This window comes from Cannabis sativa, chromosome X (assembly GCF_029168945.1).
Source record: "Cannabis sativa cultivar Pink pepper isolate KNU-18-1 chromosome X, ASM2916894v1, whole genome shotgun sequence".
Lineage (NCBI taxonomy): Eukaryota > Viridiplantae > Streptophyta > Magnoliopsida > Rosales > Cannabaceae > Cannabis > Cannabis sativa.
Genome location: NC_083610.1, coordinates 51263935 through 51281178, shown reverse-complemented (window position 1 = coordinate 51281178; position 17244 = coordinate 51263935). Strand labels below are relative to the sequence as shown.

Sequence of the window (17244 nt, the reverse complement as noted above, 5' to 3'; positions counted from 1 at the left end):
TGAATGAGATCAAATGAGCGGAGGAGGCTAGATCAGATTTCCTTCAGTTCGTGAACGCCAATAACCAATGTAACAGTAACTTGGTTCAGGGTTAGTCCTCAATTCCTCCTGTGCTTAGATCTGGATCAATTGTTAAGAATTTAGAACAGTCATTTAATCGATCTGAGAGGCCTAATAAGGTCAAATCAATTTTGAAGATATTGAAGAAGAGATTAGTGTTTGGAGTCCTTCCATTTTGTGCTATGTCTTAGGGTCTAATCCCCCTTTGCACATTTTGGAGGGATTTGCAAAAGGAATATGGGCAGATAAGGTTGACAAGGTTAAAATGCTTGCTTATGGTGTTTTTCTTATTCAGTTTAATACCCTGGAGATTAGGGATCAAGTATTGAATGGAGGTTATATTTTCTTTAACAAACGCCCAGTGATCATGAATCCGTGGGATCCTAACACAAATTTCAGGAAAGAGGATGTTAAACAGGTACCTATATGGGTGCAACTTGAGGACCTTGAGCTCAAATACTGGGGCCAGAAATCACTCTTCAAGATTGTTTGTCAAGTTGGTAATCCGATTATGGTAGATAGTGTTACAAAGGAGCGGGAAAGATTGAACTATCCAAGGGTTCTAATCGAGGTTCAGATGAATCAACAGCTTCCGAATATGTTGGAATTCGAAGATGAGTTTGGATCGAATTGTCTTGTGGGGATTCATTATGAATGGAAGCCTATTATTTGTTCAAACTATTCTGGTTTAGGCCATAAAATCGAGGACTGCAGGAATGTTAATAAGGCAAAACAGGAATGGGTCATTAAAAAAGATCATAGGAAAACACAACCTGTTATAGATGCTAATGGTTTTCAAGAAGTGAGCAAAGGAAAAAGAGTTCAAGATCATGGGCAGACTTCGACTACAAAGGTTGAGAATGGGTTCCAGGTACTGGCTAATAATGAAGAGTTGGAGAATGTTGAATGTGAGCTTGTTGCAGCATGGTTCGAACCTAATGCAGCAGGTAATGTAAAGGACAACACAAGAGGGGGGGGGAGTTCCCTCTCTTGGTCATGGATAGAATCATAGTTTGGAACGTTCGGGGAGCCAACAACTAGTAAAAACAACAGTCAATCAAGCAATTCATTAACAGTCATACTGCTGGTTTTGTTGGTCTTCTCGAAACTAGGGTCAAGGTTCACAAGCTTGGAACCTTGTACCTAAATGTGTATAAGGGTTGGTGTTTTTCATTGAATATAGCTTGGCATCAAGGGTGTAAGATAATGATTGCGTGGGATCCTAGCAAATTTGTTGTTGATATTCTCAAATGCACTAGTCAATTAATGAATGTGAGAATTTCTGTAGCTGATGGTAGTTTAAATAGCCATTTGACAGTGGTTTATGGGGCCAATGATAATGAAGGAAGGAGACTCTTATGGGCTGATCTGTGTGGTTTGAGAACTAAGGAAAATTGGCTTATAATGGGGGATTTCAACGCCATTTTAGCCAAAGAAGAAAGAGTGGGACATAGAGTTTGCTATCATCCTGATACAAACTTTATACAATGTGTTCAACAATGTCAACTTGAAGATGTTAAAACAATAGGCTGCTACTTTACATGGTCTAATAAACAGCAAGGAAGAGACAGAATATGTTCAAAGATTGATCTAATCTTAGCCAATCAAGGGTGGCTGGACCAGTATCCAAATGCTGAGGCAATGTTCCTAAACGAAGGGACTTTTGATCATACTCCAGCCATCTTATCTTTACATCCAAGGTGGAGAAGTGGGAAAAAACCTTTTAAATATTTTAGGATGTGGTCTTCTCATCCTAATTATTTTAATAAGGTTTCGGAAGTTTGGCACAAGGAAAAGAGAGGGACTAGAATGTACCAATTGATAAGCAAGTTGAAGGAGTTAAAGGCTACATTTAAATAGATCAATAGAGAAGGGTTCTCCGATGTTCAGGCCTTGTTTGAACAAGCAAAAGCTGGACTCAATGAACTACAAGATAAGCTGCAACAAGACCCTTTGAATACTGATTTACATGAAGCAGAATTAAATGCCCGAGAGAAGTATAATGCGGCATTTAAGAATTACTTCTACTTTCTCCAGCAGAAAGCCAAGGCTGCTTGGATTCAAAAAGGGGATAGCAACTCAGTTCTCTTTCATGCAAGCATCAGGCAGAGGCAGAGACAAAATCAAATCTTGTCTATTGTTAGAGAAGATGGAGTGCGTGTTACTGAGCCTAACAAATTACTGAGGTCTTCATCAACTATTACAAGTCCTTGCTTGGGTCCCAAATGACTAATAGAACGAGAATTTCTAAAAGGGTGATACTTGAAGGACCGGTACTAGATTCCACACAAGCAGCTCTACTAGTCAACAAGTTCACTAAGGAAGAAGTCAAGAAGGCGTTATTTGAGATACCTGGTGATAAAGCTCCTGGACCAGACGGCTACTCTAGTTTCTTTTTCCAAGACAACTGGGACCTTGTGGGAGATGATGTTTACAAAGCAGTTACCTCTTTCCTTGAATCAGGGAAGATTCTCAAGGAGATTAATTCTACTATTCTGACAATGGTTCCTAAAGTTAAATGCCCTTCTTCGACCAAGGATTTTAGGCCAATTGCCTATTGCAATGTAATATACAAAGTTGCAACAAAGCTTTTGTGCTCAAGAATCAAATTTATTCTTCCTAGTTTGATTTCTCAAAACCAAGGAGGGTTCATTCAAGGGAGATTCATTGGTCACAACATAATGATTTGTCAGGATTTGGTGAAGCACTATGGAAGGAAAACTAAAAAGGCCAATTGCTTGATCAAGCTAGATTTACAACAAGCTTATGACACCATAGAGTGGGATTTTGTGGAAGAGATGTTGAAGGCACTCAAATTTCCACAGTCTTTCATTAATTTGGTTATGAACTGTGTGAAAACTCCAAGATTTTCCATAATGTTCAATGGCTCAGTACATGGCTTCTTTGAATCTAAGAGGGGTCTGAGGCAAGGGGATCCCATGTCTCCTCTCCTCTTTGTCATTGGAATGGAGTACCTTTCTAGAATTCTGAAAGTTATTGGCAAAAGAGAGGTTTTCATTTCCATGAGAGATGCTCGGAGCTTAAAATAAATCATCTTGCTTTTGCAGATGATGTCCTTCTCTTCAGTAACGGAGATTTCAAGAGTGTGTATTATCTTCTGCAAGGCCTAAAGCTCTTTAGCCAACCATCGGGACTTCAGCCTAATCCTTAAAAGCCAGCCATCTATTGCAGCAATATGGCTAGCTCTGAAGTAACTAGGATTCTTGATGCATCAGGATTCAGTCAAAAACAGATGCCTTTCCACTACTTGGGAGTACCTATTTGTGCCAAAAAGATCTCAAAGAACGAATGCTTTACACTTGTGGAGAAAATGACCACAAGAATCCGAACTTGGAGATCGAGAAACTTGTCGTTTGCAGGCCGAGTTGTCTTGATAAACTCAGTACTCTTATCTATACATGCATATTGGTCTCAGGTAATGATTTTGCCTCAGAAAATTGTCCATGATATTGAAGCTGTATGTAGGAATTTCCTATGGACAGGTCAGGATAAAGCCACGGGTTCTAGTTTGATAGCCTGGGAGAAACTATGCTATTCTAAAACCTGTGGAGGACTGGGGTTCAAAAGAGTTCATGAATGGAATCTAGCAGCCATAGGGAAGTACATTTGGGCCATCTCAAACAAAGAAGATAGTCTTTGGATGAAATGGATCCATTGTGTGTATATCCGAGATGAAAATTGGTGGCAATACAAGCCTCCTATCCAAGGGAGCTGGTATTGGAGAAGACTTGTTTTGCTGAAAGATATGTTCAAAGAAGCTTGTGCTGGCCAGGTATCTATTCATACACCTTATAATGTTGCTAAAGGTTATCATTTGTTGAGGCCAAATCAAGAGAAAGTGTGCTGGAGCCAACAGGTTTGGGGGAGATTAAATACTCCCAAACACAGTTTCATAACATGAGTTACAATCCAGGAGAGATTAAAAACAAAAGACAGGTTAGCTCGGATGGGAATCACTGAAGATACAATGTGTGTTCTTTGCTGTCAGGATGTAGAAACATGTCACCATTTATTTTTTGACTGTACAGTTGCAGCAGGGTGTTTGTTAGCAGTAAAAGCATGGCTAAACTGGCATGCTACTGCTACTGATCTTCCTCGATTACTCAGGTGGATTGGGAGAGCAAAAATGAGCAAGTTTCGGAAGCTTACCTTTGCTGCTTGCATCTCTAGTCTAGTGTACATGATATGGAGAGCTCAAAATGCTAAAATCTGGTGTCAAAGTCAGGTGCATTCAGACCTCTTGATTCAGCAGCTCAAGCATTCAATCAAGCAGCGTATTACTCTTTGTTGGCCAAAACGGGTAAAGGAAGAAGACAAAGCCTGGTTTCACAAGTTGTAAATGATTGTAAATAAGAACAATATTGACAAATGATACATGTATAGTTATTCTTGGCCTTTAAAGGGTGCAATTAGATTGTAAAAATCTTTGTTTGTGAGCAATACAACTTCTCTAATTCATCAAAAAAAAATATATTTATATTTAACATTTATTTTTGTATTTTTTTTAATTATATATAATGTATATTGTTAAATATGAATATATATATTATTCTAAAAAAATTTGAATATATATTAATTTTATTTATTTTAATTAATATTTTATTTATGAAAAATAATATTATTATATATATTTAATATTTATAAAATAATTTCATTTATATTTAATTTAATTTACATAATACTTTTGCCAACAGTTATAAACAGTCATTTAAAAATATTTTTCCCAACAGTTGTAAACCATCATTTAATGTAACTTTTTCCAACAGTTATAAACCGTCTTTTAAAGTTCCGCATTTTTATGACACCCACATAGCCAACGGTTTTAGGAACCGTTGGGAAATAGTATAAAAGACAGTTATAAACCGTTGGGAAAACTCACTTTTGTAGTAGTGGGATAGAGACTTACCAGTTAGGTTGGTGCGATTGGAACTAATGTAGCCTTTGCTGAATAGAAGTTACTGCATTTTTAGCCTTTTGAAATGTTTTGCCTTGACTGTCTGATCTCATTTGTTGTAGTAAACTAACTGCTTTATATGTCTCTTTGTTGTGTATGTGAAGGAAGTGAAGGAAGGGTCCCACATGTACTATATAAGTGCTTTTGGGGGGAAACCCTCTTCACTTCTTACTTTTTACTCCCTCACTAGAAATTAACATTTGAAGAAGATCCTTCTTCTCTCTAGAGGGCCGAACCCACAAAGCATCATTCTCTCAGGATTTTTGCACAGTTTCTACAATTAAAGCTTCCCACCTTCTTCCTCAATTGTTTCTTGCAATGGGTAAGCTTTCTATTCCTGCTATTTCACTTGATTTAGTTGATTTTGCCATGAATGCATGAACATTGTTCTTCGCTTTGAATATCTTTTGATTCCTATGTTAGATTGTTGTCCTTTCAGGATTTTGATCCACATGATAGCCTTAGGATACATAATGTGTAATTTCTAGACAAAAAAGATCTGAATCTAACCTTTGTTGTGATTACATGGCTCTTTGAGTCACGAAGAACACGAAGAACGTGTTTGAGTTCTTGAAGAAACACATGTTCAGATCAGTACAAGTCCTGGCTGGCTAAGGAGGTCTTGTTTAAGACTTGGTTGATCAAGGATGGAAACCATGGGGTGTGGCCGGCCAAGGGGGTATACCCCATAGGTTGGCCAGCCTATGCCTAGAAATTGTGTTCCTGGCCAGCCCTAAGCTGGGTCATGGGGTCTGACCAGCCTCTAAGGCTTGGGAACCTGGCTGGCCAAGGCTAGGGCTCCAAGTGCGCAGCGAGTTTTTTACCCTCTGTTGACCTCGGCTAGGGTACCGTTGAATACTGTTGACTAGAGTGCATTTTGTAGCTTTGTCAGGTTGCTCACCTCCCCTTATCTTTTCTCTGCAGGTGGTTCTGAGTGTTGGATAGGGAAGGTGACAGCTGTATAGGTCCCCTAGTCATCTTGTGATCATGGCCTGGATGAAATAGACATGTCGTAAAGCACCACCATGCAATCAACATGTTGCCAGGGTGGCAACAAGAGGCCGAGTCAGAGTTGTAGAGGCTACTCAACCTCGTGTTGATGTTGATCCAGAGGTTGACCACGCAGAGGTGCGTGAGGTCGACCAATTGGCTGAGAGTCTTAATACTGAGTCTAAACTTGAAAAGGTCGCACCAGTCAAGAGAAGGAGATATGTTTGGGTCATTACGATGCCAATGGGGAGCCTCTAAACAGGCTGGGTGAGCCTTCAGTGGTAGGCTTGGATCATGTCTTGATTCAATCTTCTGAGCCTGAGATTCTGGATGCGAGATCACAGGGAGACAGCTAGGTCTTTCCTACTTCTACCCTTTTGTTGATGATTTTAGCAAGGTACTCGCTAGTGGTTTAGTGAGGGGTGTCTATTGTAAGATACCTCCTACAGATCAAAGGGTGCACCGACTTCCCTTATGTTGGATGGCTTTATTAGAGCGTCATGTTGAGCAAAGGGTAATGTTGCTGCTCCATATTTTCATGGTTTCTAGGTTTAGCTATATTAAAAAGTTAGTTATTATTATCAATCTCTTTCCTTTTATAGTTTCTAGGTTTAGCTATATTGAAAAGTTTGTTATTAAGCGCAATTGGTATATCCGGTCTTAAAACACAAAGTCCTTGTTCCATGTGAGCAACACATAATTGAAATCCATTACGAGAAATAGTGCAAATAAAACTCAAAAAATTCAATTGATAAAATTGTGTTTCTAAATATGAAACACTAATCAAAGTTTGTACTAAAATTCTGAATAAACAAAACATTGTCTAAAACTAAATATTTGTTCTGAAACTTGAGGCGAGCTTTTACCTTAGCTTGGACCGATACTAATTCACTATTTCCAACTTTGAGCTTCAACTCCCCTGGATTTAGATAATCCCAAGTTACAAGCAGCTGCAATGAAGAACAAACATGGTTAGTAGATCTAGAATCAACAATCCAAATAGATTTGTCATTCTCTAAAACACATGATTCAAAAACAAAAGCGTTACCTTCATTCCAATTGTCTGGGACATCTTTCTTCTGGATGTCCCTTCTCATCACAATACGAACATAAAAGAGTACGACAGTCCATTGTTTCAGTCCTTGAACTTAAAGAAGCATCATTCTTAATTACCTTTTCCTCCTTTGCATGTCTACAAAACTGGAGGGAGGTCTCCTTGCAGGCAAAGTCCCCTCGTAAGCACGCAATTCTGCGTCTAGCTTATGTACGTCAGATGACTAAAAATTATTGATCATATAAGATACAACAAATCCATTATACTCAGGTGGAAGACTATTGAGAATGAATTGAACCCATTATTGTTTTGATAAAGTAATTCCCAACAAATTTGCTTTCTGAAACTTCAAATTCATCATAATTAAATGTGACTTAATGCTCTTACTAAGAGACATTTTCACACTATAAAGTTCATTTGCAAAGGCATGTAGAAGGTGAGAGTTGGGAGGAGGGTAGTTCACTTTGACACTACAAATATCAATAAATCATTTGGTTCACTTAAATTCATACACAAGTTCAGAAAATAATAAGTAAGTAAACATGTTTGCAAAAATACCAAAATAAAACTTATTCAATTATTTTCCAAGGTTTTCAACAAACTGATACAATGCTTCGTTTTAGTCGAGAGTCAGAGATATCATTCATTGAACAGAGTAGTCAACTCATCTAAAATGAAAACTATTCTAGAAACCTTTTATTCGATCAAAAAAAGAATCTGACATTGCTTCATTTTAGTCGAGAGTCAAGATCATTCTTATTTCATAAGCTTCTACCATTGTTTCATACCTTGTAACTCCTCTTCTTAGCAGCCACTATCCAGATGGTCGTTACTAAGAATAAAACACTTATAATAATATTTATCTTTCGATATACTATGACGTTAAATTGCTAATGAACTTCTATCTATTAGGAATGAATCTCACTAAAATAAGAACTATGTAGAACCAACAATGGAGATCGAATATCTATTTGATTAAAGGTTATTATATAAAATTTATTTTTATCTAATCACTTATTTTAATCTATATATTTTAATAATGAAAATTACTTAGTTTAAGTTGATCCAAAATTAATTAAAAATTAATTTTTAACTTTAATTAACTTTCAAAAAAAAAAATCGAAAAATCTATTTATAAATAAATATACAATTTGGAAATTTTATTAAAATATAATAAAATAAATTCCTAAAAAAATATCTAATTTAAGTTGTTCTAAAATAACAAAATTTTCAACTTAAATAATTTTCCAAAATTTAATTAAATAACAAATTAAGTATCTTGATCTAATCACCTTAATTTGAAAAATATTCCTATTTAAGTTGATCTAAAATTAACAAATTTTTCAACTTAAAAATATTTTTAAAGAATATCTGAATAACTAATTTCTTAGAAAATTCTACTTAATTATTAATTTCAAAATATTCTAATTTAAGTTGATCCAAAATTAGTTAGAATAACTGATTTTCAACTTAAATATATTTTTGTGAAAATTCAAATAATTAAGTATCTAGAAAAATCTAATTAGTTATAACTTCTTAATTTAGTTAATTATAGAAAAATACATATAATTAATTGATCTTGAATATATTTCATTAAACAAAGTGTGTTTTTCTTAAATTAATTTTAAAATAATATGATGAAAAATTAATTTCATGTATTTTGAAATTAATTATGTTGTTAATCAATTTTATTAGGTTATATTAGTGTAATTAACCTACTACAGTTATTCAAACAAGGCAAATGGGCCTTCACAATTAGGGTTGTTCATGTGAGTGAGGGTTGGGTTCAGTATGTCGTACCCACTACTAATGGCCCCCTAACTCTCACACAAGGCCCAAAGGAGAGGAATTTAACCTTAATTAAACAACTATTATTCATTGAATAAGCCCAATACTAATTGGACCTAAATAAAATCTATCAATAGTGATCATTTTATTTTAGCAACCTAGTCCAGTTTAATTACAAAAATTAAATGGGCTCCCTGTTGGGTTTTATGCCCTAAATAAAACTCATTTCATATAATCAGATTTACTTATTAATAAAGATCAGAATAACATTTTATGTTGCATGGTTCACATGATTTATTTCATGATTATATGTGTATATAATGTATGAATTCTTTTTAAGTCCAGAACATATGAGTTGGTTAAAGATTATAGTGTTGTTAGCACAATGGAATATAATCTTTATTATATGTTCAAAAGTAGATTCCCTGATTTGTCAGAACACTGGATTTAGACTGACATGGTATAATCAGCGATAGGTATTCTTACACCTTGGAAAAGTGTTATGTCCTTTCCAGGACATTGGCAAAGTTTACCAGTATCGGATGCATGGAGTATGCATTGGAATGGACCGATATTGAACTTTGATTTAGATTTTGAAACTTACCGTAAATATCTATTCAATTCAATATCATAAGTTGATCCTAGATCACATGATCGAAATCCTGATATGGTTAGGCTCAATTTCAAGAGTATTATTCGTGTTCTTTGATTTGTTAGTTAAGCCTAATCTTTAGTCTGGGCAATACGTACATTTTGGGAACACGGTAATACAATTGAGTGGGGGAGCGCTAACATAAATATGGAATCTATAGCTTCTATTTGGCAAATAGAAGTAAAGGATGATTTCCTTCGAGCTTAACCAAACGAAGATAAATGGTGGAGATCTCATTTCACTTAGGTGAAATATCATTTATACAGGGTTAAGTGTTTTAAGGATAAAATACATTGTAGGGTGTTACGGTAATTTAATCCTGTACAGTGTAAATCATCTATATAGAGGATCATTGATCACATTAGGGTTATAACAATGGATAACTGATGACGTGTCTATATCGTGGAACATATAGAACGTTTCTATATGACTGAGAGTGCAATTCCAAGTTCTAAGTGTGGATTCAATGAGGAATTAATAAGTTAGGGAATTTACTTGGTAAATTCGGTTCGACTTATTGGAAGCTCGGTTATATAGACCCATGGTCCCCATACTAGTTGAGGCCATACTGCTTGTAAGACTCAGTTAATTGATTTTAATTAATCAATTATAATTCTAAAAGTTAGACTATGTCTACTTTCTGAATTCTCACAGTTTAAGGATGAAATCGTAAAGAAAAGGGTTTCTATGTTCAATTATTAATTAAGAGACTTTATATGTCTAATTAATAATTATTTTAAATGACAATATTATTTAATAATCTATTTTAGTTATTAAATAATTAGTTTTGGCATTTAAATGATTAGAATTGGAAAAATGGCATTTTTGGAGAAATAGAAATAAAATTTAGGAAACTGCAAAATCCAAGTGAGGCCCATATCACCCTATGGCCGAGCACTCCCTTTGTGTTTCCCAATTATTATTTTATTTTTTAATTGTCATGTAATTGCTAATCAAAGCCTAGCAAAAATAGGAAAGTGGTGGATCACACTAAATAAGGCAGTTGATTGATTACACAGTAATTAAGGAAACTGTTTTATTTGGAAAGTTGTGCTCTCCTTTTTCCCTATATAAAGGAACCTTGCTCTCTTCTCTTGCATGGATGATCAGCCACGAAATTGAGAGAGAAAAAGAGAGAATTTTCGAAATCCTTGTGAGATGAGTAGTGCCCACACACATCAAGTGGTATCTCAATCATAGTATGGAAGACTATGGAATTTCTGCATCAAACAAGGAGAAAAGAAGATCCAGGTTCAGATCTTGGTGATGCTCTGCTACAGAAAGGAATCAAGGGCTAGAGATCTGAACGGAAGGAGTCATATTATTCCGCTGCACCTTTGTAAGGTTTTCTAACTTTATATGTGTTTATTTTCATTGTTTTAGAATTCATATTAGGTTGTTAATCCAACATACTTGTTAGTAAATCTAGATCCTGGTAAAATAATTTCCAACAACTGGCACCAGAGCCATGGTAATGATTTACTTTCATGTAATATGAATTAAAACGATGAATGCATGTTTTTGTGTTGATTTGGATGGTTTCATGTTGGTTTATGTGCTTATGTGATGAATGTATGTGTTGTACGAAATTTTTCCATGAAAAATATTTTTTTTAATTTTTGAAATATTTTATTTGGATTCCTTGTGAAAAATTGAGCAATTTTTGTTTTTACGGAACTCGATTCCGATAAAAATTGAGAAAGATATGAATTTTGGAAGATTAGAAATCATGGTTGCTGCATGCAGCCTTTGTTCCCACAAATTGCGAATTTTTGAGGTTTTTTCCCCAAAAATCCAATTTTTTCATGGGATTGTTTCCCAAAATTCATTTTTCCTTTCTTAAATATTTCTAAATTGAAATGTTTCCAATTTTAAATATTTTCAATTTGGAATTTTTCCAATTTTAAATATTTCTATTTTGGATTGTTTCCAATTTTTAAATATTTCCTATTATGGTCAGATTTAAAAATTTGTTAAGTTCTTTAATATTTATTTATTATTTAATTATAAGATTAGATATTTTGATATTTAAGATATTTTAAATTAAAAGATAACTTTGTCTTTTTATTTAAAATATTATATTAAAATTATCTTATATGGCAAATTAAATAATTAATAAATTTGAAATTAACATAGATATTTTTATAGATATACTGACCATAATGTTTTCAAATTCAAAAATTTGTTATTTTGTTAAATATTGAATTATTTATAAATTATAAGTATAAAAATGATATTTTTTCTATATATATCATTTTTTTCCTTATTAGAAATTTATAAATCATATCTTAAATATTTAAATAACATAGATATTTTTGTAGAGATTTGAATATTGCTTAATTTGAGATATTTTGATATATAATTATGGTAATTATTATTTAACCAAATCTATTTTAAAATTGGTTTATTTTATTAAATTATAAGATCTGAAAGTGATATTGGAGATTCTTTCCTTTTAAATCATTGATCTTATTAGATATTTAATTTTATTTGATTCAAATAAACCTAGATATTTTAAAATTAGTTTCCTTTATTTGGTTAGTTTAAGAATAATAATTTAATTATATTAATATCTTGTTTTCACATCTGTTACATGGACAATGTTTGTTTGTTTATATTGTTTATTCAAAACTTTTTAACAAACCTATTATTTATCTGATCTAAATTGCTATGATTAACTTGTTGACAGATCATGATCCAATGATCTGATTTTAATCATAGTCCAATTGACGATAGATCTTATAAATAATTTGTAACAGGTAAATTTTGTACTTCTTTCATCTGTGTAAACCTAGTAACATGATAGGGTCCATCCCAATCATTTGACCTGTGTGAGCCTATATGTTTGCTTTTGGGCTTAGATGCATATAGGGAGCCCATTTAAGTTTTTACTAAGTAAATGGACTAGGTTGCTAAAATAAATTTTGACATAAGGAAATTTATTTAGGCCCAATTAGATTTGGGCTTATTCAATGAATAACAATTGTTTATTTTAAGGTTAAATTCCTCTCTTTTGGGCCTTGTGTGAGAGTTGGGGGCCATAGAAGTGGGTACGACATACTGAACCCAGCTCCCCCTCACATGAACTACCCCAATTGTGAAGGCCCATTTGCCTTATTTAAATAATGGTATTAGGTTAATTATATTAGTCTAACCTAATTAAAATTGAATTAGCAACATAATTAACTTTTAAAATATATGAAATTTATTTTTCATGTAATATTTTAAAGTTAATTTTAGAAAAACACTTAGTCAATGATATATTCTAGATAGTTATTTCTAGTACTAGTTATTATTTCTAATATTAAATAGGAAAATATCATAGATTGTGAAATTAATTGTTTCCTAATTAATTTTGGTACAATCTAAGTTTAGAATATTTTCCTAGTATTAAACTAGAATTAATAATTAAGTTTCCTCTTTACTTAATTATTTATTTCTTGAATTTAATACATTTAATTAAATTGAAAATTTCAATATCTAAGTTGATTTTCATCATGATACTTTAATATTGTTATTTTCATGTTATTTAATTAAAGTTGAAAATTATTTTAAGTTTGGAATCTTATTTCAGAATAACTTAAGTTTGAATAATTTTCAGAATATATTTTATTTTATTTTATTAATCATTTCCCAAAATTTCGAAATTATATTTCTTTAATGTAGAAATTTTGAATTTTATTTGAAAAATAGATTAAAGTTGAAAATTATTTATTTAATTTTGGACCAACTTAAATCAGTGATTTTTTCATTTAATGGTTAATTAAAATAAATGAACTAAAATATATTATAATTAGAAATTGGATTAATTAGTCAATGAAAGTCTAGATAGATATGATCTGTTTTGCTTGAAGTATTTTTCTAGTGTATTGTTGACCGAGATTTTCGGCAACTATTAAAATATAATTATAATAGGAGCTGTAAGAAAGTGAGATGAAGACTTTTTACGTGGTTGGGGCGTTAATGAGCCTTAGTCCACGAGCCACTGCTATTAATGGATATATTTAATACAGATTCTACACTTGAGAGAATGTTTTTCTCTTAAATACAGAGAATGTTCTTGGTGAGTTTTTTTTTCTCTTCTTGCTCTGTTGCAAACCAAGATTCTCCGACCCCATTAAATGAGCTTTGAGGGGGTATTTATAGTGTTTTGGTGGGGTAATCCCTAGAATTGTTCTTACACATGTGTCTGTAAGTATCCATAAAGTTGGGCATTTTCGATGAATATACCATGGGTGATGCATGGTCAAATCCCTAGGTGCTGTAGGGTTTTTTATGGAGAAAGTCCTTTTTGTCTTATGATTGACGTGACTCTTCGCAGAGTAGCCGTCGCTAGACTTAAATGATCATTACTGTAGCGCTGCTGTTCGGGGGTTGTGCCGTCAGACTTTATTGCGTGTTACAGTCCCAACACGCTTCCTCCCATGCGGCATTAAATGCGACTTGATTTCTCGGGAGAGACCTGACACATCCCGGAGGGCCTTCACGCTATACTAGCTTCCAGGAGTAACTTGTACTCCGGGTGTCTCCTCCGGGACCCATGCTAATAGCGCTTCCTGGTGGCATAAAAAGACTTAGCAAATCTTTCCAAGTTATCTGATCCACGTGTCCCCTCTTGACTGGTCCACGTATTTTGGGCGAATTTTGGAGCAACATTTACCCCCCAAGCCTTGTTTACTTAGTAAAAATAAACCAAGGCTTGTTCAAGTGTCTCCGGTTGACCCCTCGTTTCCCTAGCTCGAGCCTCGAGCGCGTGGGGGCAAATTAAATGATGTCATTTAATGCAGCAATATGCCTTTTTGCAGGAATGTTTCCAGCCGCCTCCTCGGTCTTCTGATACGACTTGGGGGCGCGTGGAGGTGTGTCTAATAATGGCATTAAATGCGGCGATTCACTTTTGCAGAGGTCGATTCGTTTCACGCCCCATGATTGATGCGGCGCATTGATGGTGTCAGACGGATACTCAAACGTTTCCACCGCCTTAATGGTAGATTGATCTGGTCCGTTGATCTTTCGGGAATTCGAATCGTGCGTTTCCCCCACCGTGCGATTGGTAGGTGAAGACGCCTGTTCCTCATGCACTTTTGCCTATAAAAGCCACCACCTTTCCTTCATTTCGGCTACTTTCCATTCCTTGCCATTTCTGCTCGAATTTCTCAGAGAGAAAATTCCTCAAAGTAGCACAAACTGCTTTAACACTTAAACACTTCTTTTAATTTTCCAGTGTTCGATTTTTCCAGTGCTTCTCAACTCTCACTCAACCACACTCAATACCCCCAGTTCAACAATCGACTGTAAGTTTCTTGCATCTTTAGATAATAACATGCTTACATTTACTTCGTTTGTTTTCTGGGTTCGCACTTAGAGGCTTCTGGGTGTGTGAGTGTTTAAGTTCTTCGAGCTCTGCTTTATGTTTACTGCGTTAGTTGTAGAGTCGCCATTGTCATGCCTCTGTTGTAGGCATACAGCTTTGTTTGAAGAAGGCCATGGGTTCTTCGTTTAACAATTGCTTAGGGTATAGGAAGGCTTTTCTCTTTTCTTTTCCTTTTTGCAAAACCACTTTTCTGCGATTTTACTGCACCCGACACTTGTTCAGGGATTCTCTCCAGAGTTTCCCAGGTGACACGTGTCCGGAGGGGGCCTCTTTCCAGCGGTTAGGGGACCCCCACTCCCTTTTTCCTGATTTAGGGTTTGGTATGGGGCCTAACTGCTGGGTTTTTTCTCTTTGTTTTTCTCAGAACATAAAATGTCTGCTTCTGGCTCGAAATCTTCGAAGAAGAAAGGGAAAAACATAGCCACCCTGGAGGAGGTTTCTCTGGGACCCGTTGCCCAGGAGGGGTACAAGTCCCGCGCAACTGGTTGGGAAGCGGCCGAGCTTCGATCGACCCTGACTTGCCCTCACCAGCTGGAGAACATTATTAATGTGGCTGGGATCAAACCCTCTACCTCAGGGACCTTCCACCGGCCTCCTCGTGACTCGAAGACGCCTAATCACAACTATGACGGCTTCGGGGCTTGGAGTCAGACCCATTTGATGGCCGGTGCCATGCTCCCGCTCCAAGATTACTTTGTGAATTTTCTTGTATTTGTCGGCCTTGCGCCATACCAACTTATTCCTCAAGCTTACCGCCTGCTCTCAGGCTTATTTATTTTTTTGCACCGCCCGCGGCTGGGGGTCTCCCAGCCCGGCGGAAATTTTATATTTTTATGAACTTGTATCCGTCCCCAAGAAAGGGGACAAACTTAAGGATGGTTTTTATGGGTTCCGGATCCACCCTGCTAACGAGGGGATGGTTCCATATAATTGGCAGACTGATGTTAAGGAGTACCGCCACCGATTTTTCTTCTCGTCCGGGTTCAGGGCCGTGGACCACCCGGAGCTTCTCACGGAGTGGGTGCGGATCCCACCTTACCAGCGGACGCTCCCCACTCAGGCTTTCCTTCGAAGGGCCCAAGCCTTCGCCTCCTACGATCATGCCGATCTTGATGTCGGGGGCCTGGTCACCACGGAGAATTGCAGGAAGGCTAAACTTATCCTTTCTCATCAATCCGTGGATGACTCCAACCTCTCAAAGGTCATCTGCCCCAATGTGAGGGCGCCGGTTGCGGAGAAGGCCTTCCGGGATGAGCTCATTGCTACGGCAGAGAAGAAGTACCAAGATTATCTCTACCGGAAGGCCCAGGAGAAGGCGTATTCTAAGGCCCAGGCTGCCTCTGGGAGAGGGCTTCGCGTGGGGAGTCCGGTGGTGCGAAGGAGCCAAGCCATTGGCGGGAAGTCCGAAGCTAAATTTTTTGACAAGATTGTAACGCCCTAATCTATATGGACGCCACTTGTGTGATTTTATAAACTAGTTTAATACTAATAGAATAATTAATTATTAAAAACCGTGATAATATTAAAAACTTGACTAAAATAAAACACTAAAAATGGACATTATAACGGCATAAAAAGTGTGTTCCGAGAATCCCTGTTGTAAAAAATTTTGCTAAAGAAATATATATGACAGCCATTTAAACATAAAATCAAAATACACAGCAGATACAGCCAGTCTAAAACAACTCCTGGCAACTCGGCACGCAGGCCGGCGAGGTCAATATGTACATTGCTAGAGAAGACTGCCACCTCATGGTTGATCTAGCTTTTCTTTGCCTTTACCTGCACCACATGGCACCCGTGAGTCACAAGGACTCAGCAAGAAAAGTTATAATAACAATCATATAGCTTATTATTCGAATATTGTCATTTATACACAATAAGAATCAAACCATCACACTTTGTTCATAAGATGAAATCCAAATCACTACTGGCATCTGCCACGAATAAACATTAGTATACAGATATTTGGTAATACAAAACCATTATACCAATAATAGAATTCATATTCATTTAATCATATAAATAATATATATGTTACCTCATAAATCAACCATCTTCATGACATCATGTTGCCTAATTAGGCAAGTCGATGCTTTAATCTGATGATCTTGTATTGTATCGCCTAATCAGGCAAGCCCGTGCCATAGCCTGGCACCCATATGTCGCATAACTGCATCACCTAATCAGGTGAGCCTATGCCTAAAAACCTGCACCCATATATCATATAATTGCATCACCTAATCAAGTGAGCCCGTGCCACAATCTGGCACCAATATATCGCATCGTCTAATTAGACGAGCTCGTACCTACGCCCGGTACTTATCATGTCACTGACGCCCGTACTTATG

General features: G+C 35.8%; 1 protein-coding gene across 1 annotated transcript; it reads left to right on the top strand.

Annotated features, from left to right (window-relative positions):
- Positions 1-325: 325 nt before the first annotated feature.
- On the top strand, positions 326-2289 carry LOC115722193 (uncharacterized). The gene is made up of 3 exons (XM_030651333.2): positions 326-1007; positions 1244-1698; positions 1921-2289. Exons 1-3 carry the CDS (start codon positions 326-328, stop codon positions 2287-2289), a joined length of 1506 nt encoding a protein of 501 aa, XP_030507193.2.
- Positions 2290-17244: the final 14955 nt, after the last annotated feature.